Source organism: Peromyscus eremicus, chromosome 7, assembly GCF_949786415.1.
Source record: "Peromyscus eremicus chromosome 7, PerEre_H2_v1, whole genome shotgun sequence".
Taxonomy (NCBI): Eukaryota; Metazoa; Chordata; class Mammalia; order Rodentia; family Cricetidae; genus Peromyscus; species Peromyscus eremicus.
The window spans coordinates 33,273,267-33,285,452 of record NC_081422.1 but is presented as its reverse complement, the minus strand read 5'-3'; the positions used below and the strand labels follow the sequence as shown (position 1 = coordinate 33,285,452).

General features: G+C 36.5%; 1 protein-coding gene across 1 annotated transcript; it reads right to left on the bottom strand.

Annotated features, from left to right (window-relative positions):
* Positions 1 to 238: 238 nt before the first annotated feature.
* LOC131914660 (olfactory receptor 143-like) lies at positions 239 to 6,876 on the bottom strand. Its single transcript, XM_059267249.1, has 2 exons — positions 5,929 to 6,876; positions 239 to 298 (listed from the first exon to the last, which is right to left on the bottom strand). The coding sequence occupies exons 1-2, from the start codon at positions 6,871 to 6,873 to the stop codon at positions 239 to 241; spliced, it is 1,005 nt and encodes a 334-aa protein (XP_059123232.1). The 5' UTR covers positions 6,874 to 6,876.
* Between the last annotated feature and the right edge of the window lie 5,310 nt (positions 6,877 to 12,186).

The following is a 12,186-nucleotide window of genomic DNA, read 5'->3' as shown; positions in this document are numbered from 1 at the left end:
GTTCCACATTTATTGTTTGTTAAAAAATAATTATTAGTTATAATCAAATCAGACAGGAATAGGGACTTGAGAATAAAAATAACCATGAACATGGGAATATATATCGTTTTCAACATAAGGAACCTCCAATTAAGAATATCTCTTATATAAGCCTGTGTGTACACATATACATATATAGTATCCCATTTGTGCTGACAATGCTCTCCCTAAGAGTCAGAGACTAACAAAATGCCAGTATTCAGCATGAAAAAAACCCATTTTGATTTGTTGGTAAAGGGAGTCCAATAGACTCCAAGAGCTATATAGGATATTGCTATTGTCCTTGGTTGCCTCCAAGAAGTTGAGATTAAATCACCATTGCTGAAGACACCATACAGTACAGACACAACACTTAGAAGAAGAGGTTAGGATTTGACCAGTAAGCCTACCCCTAAGGACTAGCTTTCATAGTACTACAAGGTGCTATTTGAATTGCCAAGGAAGAGAAATAAGCAATAATCCTAGACAACAATGTCACTTATAACCACAGCAATGGTTAACACAGCAAGATACTCCTAAAGGTAAAAAATGACACCTCATATCTAGGAGTATCTAAATGGACTTAATGTCAACTCAGTAGGAAGAAAATCATGCCTGATTCTGGAAATCCAGCCAATACCCAAAGCTAGTGAGGTCATGGCTATTAAAGGAGAACTTACTATGACCACTTTACTAAACCAGCATAAATCTTAACTGCATTCTAAGTATTTATCCTTGTACCCACAAATAGGCATAGCTTTTACCATTCATCAATGAAGCTTCCCTTTGCAACAAATGAAGATTATTACAGAAAACTGCAAGTGGTCAAAATGCAGAAAACAATTGATCTTTGGTTCCCTGTCCCAATTTATAAATCTACACTACAACTCCTGCACCTAAGACTCAGGGAACATCAGGAAAGAAAGACCAGTAAGATTATGAGCCAGAGAACCAGGAAATCTGTTGAGAGACTGTATCCCTAGAAATGACACACCCATGATAACTCCAACAATATTTGTGCCTAAATGGGACCTGAACAAAAAAAAACACCATGTAAATAGACATACTAATGTGGAAGGGGTGAAATCTCACTAGGCCCCACACTTAGACCAAGAAATGCTGACAGTGAAAGAATTAGTCATCGTCAGGGATAAACTCACTAACTGGTTATTGAATACCAAGTAATCTTCCCTGAAATCATACACACAAGCAACCATATGAGAGAGAGAGAGAGAGAGAGAGCGCACTTGTATGTAAAATCAAAAGAGGCCATGAATTTAAGAAAGAATTGAAAATTAGGGGGAAGATGGAAAAGGGGGGAAAGAGCGCAATAATGTAATTATATATATATATATATATATATATATTAATTTTTAAAAAAACTCTGCCTCTGCTGCAGCTTAGAAGATGCAGATGTTATACAAAAATGGGCCCAGTCATGGCAACAGCTAAGTTTCACAGACCATTGACTCAGTTGTGACCTGGTGGGACCACTAGTATCATGCAACATGTCTGCAGAAATGTTACTTTCAGTGACAGGAAAGAAGAGTCCATCACCCTGAGATCAAGGCTACAATTAGAACAAGCATGTTCTATCTGTGTGCTAAGAAGAATATTTCAATTTTTCTGTACTTATTTCTTCTGAATTGAAACATTCCTTCCTCAAGAGAGGAGTGTCCTAAGACTCAGCGGAGATCACAGAACTTACAAGTCCCCTCCTAAGATGATATAAGTCATAAATAGTTTCTCAAAGAAGGGGGACTCTTTGGTAAGACTTGCCTGAAATTTGGATGGGAGCACTAGAGAAGCAGCTTTGGCGAATCACCATTCATGTTGGGTAGGTTTACAGTGACAAGGCTGCCTTTAGTTTTCCCATGTTCTTTAAGTGACCCAAATGAATCTATTGCTTCAGCAAGTTGTACTTGCGTGGAATCCTTTCATTTATCTCTTTTGGATGAACCCTTTAGGATCAGTAGATGTTGAGCCATGTAAACAAAAAACGTCATGTGGCTGAACTATACTGAAGCACATCTACCATGAATTCATTCAAGGTAGTAGTAGGGGTTTCTTAGCCTGCCTTCCTCCACCACAGGGGCAGTGCCTAATGTGAGCACCTGCTCTGCCACCTAGAAGAACAGATTCTACCAGCAACCTCACTGTGTTTTATCCCCTCTGTCTTTGACTGCTGTCCAGCTATAGAAGGACCCTGCTTCAGCTGTTATACTGAAGCAAGAAGTGCCATGTTATTTCATTCTTATTCCTGACAAAGCCATGATTTGCTTGTAAGAGAGACCAGCTAAGTTTTGACCTCACCAGAGCCCTTTCTAGGCTGCCATCTGCCAGGGTAATGAGCTTAAATTCCAACTATGTCATCGTATCCAACTGATCTAGGGTTAATTTCTTCATTGGAGATGCATGTGATAGTTTTGAAATTCTGTGCTGATGTCTATTCATGAAAGAGAAGGGGTGAGAACTGCAGAAAGAAGTATCCCAGATTTATCCACAGAGAAGTTGATGTTGAGGGCACATCAAGTGAAGAATTCAGTAGCATTTAAATTCATTTGAGTGACATATTGAAGTAGATGGTAAAACAGACACCATTCCATGAGCAGCAATACACTAAACTTCTGAGAGTTTTCACTTCATGGTTTCTTTGCCAGTTCAATCCAGAGATATGGCCATTTATGTTGACAGTGCCTATTCTTTGTCATTCAAAGTTATTAAGCTTTTACCCCAAAATGACTTAATATGATTTTAATAAGTTAATACCAGGTTTGACTTACTATGTTAATTTTTTAAAACTATGTTTATACCTAATAATTTTAGTAATAAATATTATTAAATATGAATTTAATTTAAATATTAAATCATTTCATTTTCCTACATCAACAAAAGCAATTAAACTTTTAAATAAGCCCATTACTCTGAGGTGATGGCTCAATGGATAAAGCACTTACCATGTAAGATGGAGGATTAGAGATCAAATCTGAGAATCCACATAATAATATCCACAGGTAGCTACCTCAATCTGCCTGTAATTGCCACACTCAGATGAGAGACAAGGAACCCTTGGAGCAGGCTGACTATCTACACTAGCTATATTGGTGAGCTTTGCAATCAATTGAAAGCTCCTAACTCAATGACTAAGTGGATAGTGATGGAGAAAAACTCCTGATAACAACCACATGCACATGCACACTGTATATGCACACATTCATATGAACACCACACACATATGAAGATGGAATAAATAAATAAATAAAAATGCCTATTTGATTTATAAAACTGAGCCAGGCTATGTTCTGACTTGTTCTCCTCCAGTCTAAGCTGCTGTCTACAGAAAAATACTCAGTGATGCTTTGCATCTTGAACTTATGACTCAACACTTAATCTTTATCTAAGTACACTTACTTTAGGTTTGCGTTTCACACCAGACCCTGTATCCTTAAGAAACATTGCATGTCTACTAAAATACATATATATGAGTAGATTTCAAACCATTTTTCACAAGTTTGATTATTCATGTGCAGCAAAGAATATAGCAAAAAACAAAAATATAGAATATCCGTGAAAAGTCAACTTTAAGCAAACTTGATAATTATACAAACATAAATATTAATGCTTAATTCTAGTACCAATAATTTTATTCAGATTGATTGAAAGATTTAACTGGAATAAGAATTTTCAGCCTATATATCCAAACAAATATTTTAGAACTTTTCAAGTATCATGATCTACATAAATAAAAGAATCACACCTTAAAGATCCAAGGAAGACATAACCACTGTTTTTTATACAATTGCCTCAAGCAGAAACACTCCTGGTGGAAAGGGTAAGGCTCCTGATATTCAGTACACACACAATATTCACAAAGCACTGCCTCAAGAATATGTTACCAGTAAACAGTTCCTGAAAAAACAAAAGCCTCTGTGTAGAACTGAGTGTTTATCAATGATGAGACTTGAGTGAGTCATTAACCATAATGGCTAGGGCTTATCAGTGATGCAGCTACACCTGAGTCTCCCATAATCCTGTCAGACCCTGTGAGCAACCCGAACCTACTCATAGTTTCACCAGAATTGACTTGTGTTCAATCATTTCTTTGGTCTGTTGTTGGTATCCTAAGTAGAATAGTTGGAAGTTTATCCTTGTGTCCTCAGAAAAAGTCAAAAGATGTAGATGGAGGACTCTCTGTTCTGAACTGTTTTGGGTCCTGTGGATGCACACACACACACACACACACACACACACACACACACACACATAAATGCTGTACAATACAATTAACTATTTTTTCTGTGCTCTGCCTAAGTCATTTCTCTCTACAAATGAATATGTGACATATAACAGGCTCCTGAAATATATATTTAACAAAGTGAACATGACTCATCCGAAAAGCTTACTAAAGCTTCTCAGTCTCAACATCCTAAAAAAATGATCACCAATCATAAAAAGATGAAAATATTTATTACTTTGTCTCCCATACCTGCACTGCTTTAATGTAAGGTTTCTGTAGGAATTTGTGTATTTTATAGTTGGATCTCAAATCTTTGCATTATGGCATCATGGCTGAGTCTATTTTCTGAGAGAATTCCAACATCTGAAATCACTATGAAACAACTCTCTAGAAAGTCTTTTTTTTTCCACAATTACCTACCCTTGCATTTCTTCATCAAATCCACAATGGGTGTGAATCTAGTGTCTGATTCATATACTGTGTGGACTTAAAAAGTCATATAAAGCCGGGCGGTGGTGGCTCACGCCTTTAATCCCAGCACTCTGGAGGCAGAGGCAGGCGGATCTCTGTGAGTTCGAGGCCAGCCTGGGCTACCAAGTGAGTCCCAGAAAAGGCGCAAAGCTACACAGAGAAACCCTGTCTCGAAAAACCAAAAAAAAAAAAAAAAAAAAAAAAAGTCATATAAACTATTTCCTTATCCAGATAATAGATACATATAAAAATAACAGTATTGATTTATACATTATTTTTGTCCCTGAGAGTCAAACTCAAACAAAACCAGGAGTGCACTTTATCCCTAAACCTTAAATCCAGCTGTGGTTTTGTTTTTATAGGAAGCAGATTGATTTTACAAAACTGCATCCATCATATATATACAATAGAAGGAAAAAATAGTCCTATGTTCTGTATGTTCTGTATCCAGGAATGTGAATATGTCACTTTAAAAAAATCATAAATCAATCCATGTACCATAGAAAGACAGTAACAATTTCAGTTCTATTCAAAACTTAATATTAGATTGTCTATGTATTGTGGGGGTTGACTAGAGGGATGAGGCTGATTATATCCTCAGAGACTTCTAAGAATCAAATGCTATTTAAAAATAGTACAGAATTTCATTATAGATATGAGACTAGAAGTCTGACATAAGAAAACCTCTCTGAAGGACCTCAGAAAATCTTGAAATTTGACAACTATGTTATATCTACATCTTTGTCCTTCCTTATCTCATCTAAATTTAGTTAATGAAACTCCCTGTTGTCTCAGGAAGCAAACATGCAAAGAAAACCAAAATTGTCTCAGAAATGGAAGAAAGAAAGAAGTAGAACATAAAAAATACACTTAATGAATTTCCTTGAAGAGAAGGCAAACAACAAAAAGCCATAGGTATTATTATCTTTAGGAACAGAAAGACAAAAGAACAGAATCTTGATCTGATACAGGCAATGACCAACATCTTGGAGCCATAGTAAAGTTGAAAACAACTCAAATGGAAAAAAATAAGACACCAGAGTAACATCTCATAGCGGCAGGATGAGGGATTACAGTAGAAATCTCCAGACTCTAGAGAGATGAGAAGAAAACAGGAGAAATGTAATGAGAAAGACAAAGAAGAGAGAGGGACATATCAAAGCAGTGGGGCAGGGATAAGGAACCATCACTGTTCATTCAGCTGTGATTCTCTTCATGGTTTTCTTCACAGCAAGTTTGACATCTTTGTTCCGGAGACTGTAAATGAGAGGATTCAGCATGGGGACCACAAGAGTGTAAAACACCGAGAAAAATTTTCCCTGGCCCACAGTCTCAGCAGATGAAGGCTTGACATAAGCAAGCAGCCCAGATCCATAGAAGAGACTAACTGTTACAATGTGAGACCCACAGGTGCCCAAGGCTTTGGACCAACCTTTACCTGATGACATATGAATGATATTAAAAAGGATCATAGCATATGAGACTAAGATAATGAGACTAGATAAAATGATAATTGTTCCAACAACAGCAGAACTCACAAGCTCATTGACATAGGTGCTGCTGCAGGAGAGCTGGAGGAGAGGGAAGATGTCACACATGTAGTGGTTGATGATGTTAGAATCACAAAAGCTGAGCCTGATCATAAACCCTGTGTGAACCATGGCCCCCGCAAAACCCATCAAGTAAGAACCAAACATCAGCAGACCACAGATCTTAGGGGACATGACAGTTGTGTACTGGAGGGGCTGACAGATGGCCACATAGCGATCATAGGCCATGGCTGTCAGCACATAACACTCCGAATTGACAAAAAAGCAGAAGAAAAACAGCTGAGTCATGCATCCTGTAAAGGAGATGGTGTTCTTCTCCAAAACAAAACTCATCAGCATTTTGGGAGTACAAACAAATGAATAACAGAAATCAATACAGGACAGATTGAAGATGAAAAAGTACATGGGAGTGTGAAGGTGTGAGTTTAGGCAAATGAGATTCACTAAGCTCAGATTTCCCAGAACAGTGGCTGTGTAGTTTAACAAGAAGAAAGCAAACAGTGGCAGCTGGAGCTCTGGTTGAACTGTTAATCCCATAAGAATGAACTCAGTCACTGAAGAGTTACTTTCTCTAGCCATTTGCTTCATTGGTTGCATCTGTAATAATGGGAGTAGAAAATGACATTAACAAGTAATCCATTTTTTGATTCCAGAGGCACAACTGGAGTTACTGCTTAATAATTTGGGGGTTTAGTGAACACACAGCACTGACATACAATTGATCTTTTTTGTTCCTCAGAAAGTCCTGTTTCCTTTTCTCTCATCCATACCCACTTTATTTCCATATATCTACAGGAAATGCATATAGAACTTGAATGTCTCTGAACATTATTTCCCCTGGTTTTCCTAGACTCTACTAGGAACTAGGGCAGTAAAGAGCAAAGTGAAATAACCCATAGGGATTTGTCAAGGCAAAGATCATTTACTGCTCACCTTTGTTATCTGGAGCCTTCCCTGCTATCAGAACTCATGATGTCTTTCTCTTCACTGTCTTGAGAGGGTTGCAGTTAACAAGAATGAAGCAGGTTATAGTCATCAATGAGACATGCCTGTCCTAGTCTGGGAGTAGTATAGGGGGAAGTAACATAATTTTGAGAACTTCACCAGAAATTTATTTTCACATATAGAAAAGAAAATCATTATCTTCTATGTGTCTCTAAAAAAATGAGAATATTCATCCTAAAACCAAGAGATCTTAGAAAATTATTAGAAATCCAGGAAATTATTCTCTTTGTTATAGGACTTCTTCCCACATTGGATGAGCTCTAGAGGGTAGATGTAGCTGAGTTTATGTTTGTATTGAGTGTCATAACTAGTGTTGGATGCTTAGAGATAATATAATTTCCCAGCAGGAGTACCTGTTAATAAGGGCAGAGTTCTGACTGGTCCCCTTTCCCATTCTCCTCATTATACTTTGCACAACTCTGAAAGAGGAATGTCTAGGGACATGCCCACTTGCCATTTGGAACTTTCTTATGATCATAGTAACAACAATTAGACCAATGTGCAAATTGTAGAAAACTATTGTACAAGGAGGATTTCAAATCAATATAAATTTAAATCCAAATTTCCCAGTTTGTAACTACAAAACTGCAGATTTCTCTGACACTTGTTCATATATAATTATAAAATAGACTGATAAAAATGATTTGATTTAGTATCAGTATAGACTTCTTCCCTAGAATACATAAATCTGTGGTTCAATTTTAGTACTGCAAAACAATTACACAGTAATAGTGTTAAGTAAAAGAGCTATCTCATTTCATGATTCAATGAAATGTTTTACAAAATGTATTAGAACTCTACTGCATATATGAAAAGGGGCTGGTAAGTGTTAGCTGTCCTTTATTCCACATTTTTATTCAGACAAATTAACCTTCTCAGTTTGGGCACTATTGCCATATGAAGTAGATATCATCATGTGGTGCTATACTATGGAGTGGAGCAGAAACAATATCCTTGGACCCTACCCCCTTCACGTTAATATCTCCTCTCAAAGATCACATATAGCAATCTTCACCAAAAGTATTCTTGTAGCTATTTTAAAACAGTCTACTGGTACTACTTAGACTAAGAAAACTAGGTGCCAAAGCATGGTGCACCATTATGGTGAATACTCTGAAATTCAGAACTGCTGCTAATAGAGAATACATAAACTCAAATTTTACAAAAAATTACTAAGCTGTTTTCTCCTAGATAAATTTAAAATGTCAATTTAAAACAGTAAAATTAAAAATCAAAATGTTAACCCTTTGTGTATAGATAATTTGCATGGTTCCTGGTTCTATCCTGGTTTTACCTGTAGACCAATCAATTGATCATGGGCTATTTTTGTAGTTGAGATGATGAAGTTTTTACTCAACCTTAATTCACACTAAGAGATATTTTATATTTTCTACAAATTATATTATGACACACATTATTTGTGTATGTGACTTGTCAATGCACTTTTTTCTTGAGTACTTGGGATCGAACATCTGGACTTCACACATATGCAGAAAGTGTTCTTATCCACCAAACTACATTCCCAGTCCTGTTTTACTTATTTATATTAATTTTCTGGTGATTTTTGAATGTATAGAATAAGTTTCTTTTTTCTTTTTAAATATATCCCTACTATAGTTTCCCTTCCCTCAACTCCCCCCAGTTTCTTCCCACATCTCCTCCCCTCTGAATCTACTCCCTTTCTGTCTCTTATTAGAAAAGAACAGGCTTCTAAGAGATAACAACCAAACATAACAAAAGAAGATATAATAAGATACAAAAAAAGAAAAGAAAAAACTCACATTGAAGTTGAATAAGGCAAACCAACAAAAGAAAAGGAGCCTTCAGAATAGTCATGAAAAACAAAGACCCATTCTTTCATATTTTCAGGAGTCCCATAAAAATACTGAACTGACAGCTGGAATATGTACACAGAGGACCTTGTGCAGACCTGTGTTGGCCCTGTTCTTGCTGCTTCAGTCTCTGTGAGTTCTTTTGAGCTTTGTTCAATAGATTTAGAGGGCCTTCTTCTGTCATCCAGCATCCTTTCTGGCTCTTACGATCTTTCTGGCTCTGCTTCTGTGGAGCTCTAAGGGGAGAAATTTGATGGAGATATCCCTTTTAGAATTGTGTGTTCAAAGGTCTCACTCTCTGTGTAATGACTGGCTGTTGGTCTCTGTATTTGTTCCTATCTACTGAAGCAGGAAGCCTCTCTGTCTCATAAAATCCATTCTATTTCCCCCTCCCAAAGAGATCTATATGCCACCCTTCCCTTCCTCTATACATAACCTTTCTGGTTCAATAGATTGTAGTTTAGTTATAATTTATTCAATGCCTAATATCCAGATAAAAGCAAATGCATACCATATTTATCTTACTGGTAAAAATCAACTCAGTCAGAATGATTTTTTTTCTAGAACTAACCATTGGCCTGCAAATTTCATGGTGTCATTTTTTTAACAGCTGAGTAATAATCCATTGTGTAAATGTACCACATTTTCTTTATCCATTCTTCTGTTGAGGGACATCTAGGTTATTGGCAGTTTTTGGCTATTGTGAATAAAGCTACAAAGAACACTGCTGAGCAAGTGTCCCTGAGGTAGAACGAAGAGTCCCTTGGGTATATGCTAAAGAGTGGATCATGATGTAGATAGATTCCTGACTTTATGAGGAAACACCTTGTTGATTTCGGTAGTGACTTTACAAGTTTGAACTCCCACTAGCAACAGAAGAGTGTTCCCCTTATTCCACATCCTTACCAGCAAGCAGTCACTTGTGATATTGATCTTAGACATTCTGACAGGTGTAGGATGGAATCTCAAAGTAGTTTTGATTTACATTTCCCTAATGGCTAAGGATGCTGAATATTTCTTTAAATGCTCCTCAGTCATTTGTGTTCCCTCTACTGAGAATTCTTTTTAGATCTGTACTCCATTTTTAATTGAATTATTTGGGGTTTTTTTGGTATCTAGTTTCTTGAGTTCTTTATATATTTTGGATATTAGTCCTCTATGATGGCTATTCCTATCATCAACTGGACTATATCTGGAATGAACTTTAATCCAGAAACAGAGGGCACACAGACTTGAGTCAGGAAGACAACATGCCTTTGATCCAGCCCTTGAAGCAAGAAGGCACACTTTTTTAAATCTGGGCCACACCTTCTGTTGGAAGCCTATATAAGGACAATGGAAGAAGAAAGGGTGTGTTATTCACCTGCTTGCTCTCACCTCTGTCAGAACACTTATTTCTTCTTTGAGATCCCATCAGCAAACTGAGACACCCAGCCACATGGGACTAAACAGCTACTAGATTCTTGGACTTTCCATTCATAACTAGTCATTGTTGAACTGCAGCCTGTAAGTCATTCCAATAAATTCATATATACATATATATATATATATATGTGTGTGTGTGTGTGTGAGAGAGAGAGAGAGAGAGAGAGAGAGAGAGAGAGAGAGAGAGAGAGATTCATTCCATAAGTTCTGTGATTCTAGAGAACCCTGACTAATACATCCTCTATGTGATATGGAGTTTGTAAAAGGCTTTTCCCACTCTGTAGGTTTCCACTTTGTCCTAATGACTGTTTCCTTTGCCTTACAGAAGCTTTCCAGTGTCATGAGGTCCCATTTATTAATTGTTGATCTTAGTGCCTGTGCTATCAGCATTCTATTCAGAAAGTCTTCTCCTGTGTCAATGAGTTCAAAGCTATTCAACACTATTCTATCAAGTTCAGTGTATCTATTTTTAAGTTCTTTGATCCATTTGGAGTTCAATTTTGTGAATTATTGATTTATTTGTATTCTTCTATATGTAGGCATCTGGTTTGACCAGTACCATTTGTTGAAGATACTTTTTTCCAGTGGGTATTTCTGTTTTTTGTTTTTTTTAATCAAAACTCAGGTGTCCATATGTATGTGGATTTATGTCTGGGTCTTTAACTCTATTCTAATGATCAACATGTCTGTTTTTATGCCAATGAATGTGCTTTTTTGTTGTTTTTACTGTTAATCTTACCAATTCATGAGCATGGGTGACCTTTCCGTCTTCTGATATTTTCTTCAAGTTCTGTCTTCAATAACTTAATGTTTTTATCATTCACATCTTTCACTTGCTTGGTTAGAGTTAGCCCACAAGACTTCATATTATTTGAGGCTATTGTTAAAGGTGTCGTTTGCCTGATTTCTTTCTCAGTTTGTTTGTCATTTGTATATAAGACAGATACTGAGTTTTGTGAGTTAACTTTTGCATCCTGCTAGCTTTGTGAAAGTGTTTATCAGCTGTAGGAGTTCCAAGTGGAATTTTTAGGATCTTTTATGTATACTATCATATCATCTTCAAATATAGATACTTTGACTTCCTCCTTTAGAGTTTGTATCCCCTTGAGCTCCTTCATTGTCTTATTGCTCAAGCTAAATCTTCAAGTACTATATTGAATATGGAGAGAGGGGACAACCTTATCTTAGTCCTGATTTTAGTGGAATTGTTTTTGAGTTTCTCTCTATTTACATTAATGCTAGCAATGGGTTTGTTATTAACTGCTCTTATGTTTTTAAGTATATTCCTTGTATCTCTAATCTCTCTGGGACTTCTATCATCAAAGAGTGTTAGATTTTGCCAAAGGTCTTTTCTGTATCTGATGAAGTGATCATGTGGGGTTTTTTCAGTTTGTTTTATATGATCGATTACATTTATTAATTTTTGTATATTCAATCATCCCTGCATGTATGGGATGAAGTTTATTTGATTATAGTAGATGATCTTTTTGATGTATTCTTTGATTCCGTTTGCAAGTATTTTGTGTGGGTAAAGGCAGGAATAAGAGTGACTCTCTTAAAGTAGCCAAATGACTCATCATCTAATTAATAAACTTTAAACTCCATTTACCCTAATGATATCCCATTCCAAGTTGATATTAATCTTTTC

Excerpts from the sequence above, each read along its gene's own strand:
- LOC131914660 (XM_059267249.1), bottom strand. The coding sequence starts at position 6,873 with ATGCAACCAATGAAGCAAATGGCTAGAGAAAGTAACTCTTCAGTGACT. Across the intron at positions 299-5,928 it reads AAACCATGAAGAGAATCACA|CTCTTGGAGTCTATTGGACT; the intron begins GCTGAATGAACA and ends TATCCTATATAG.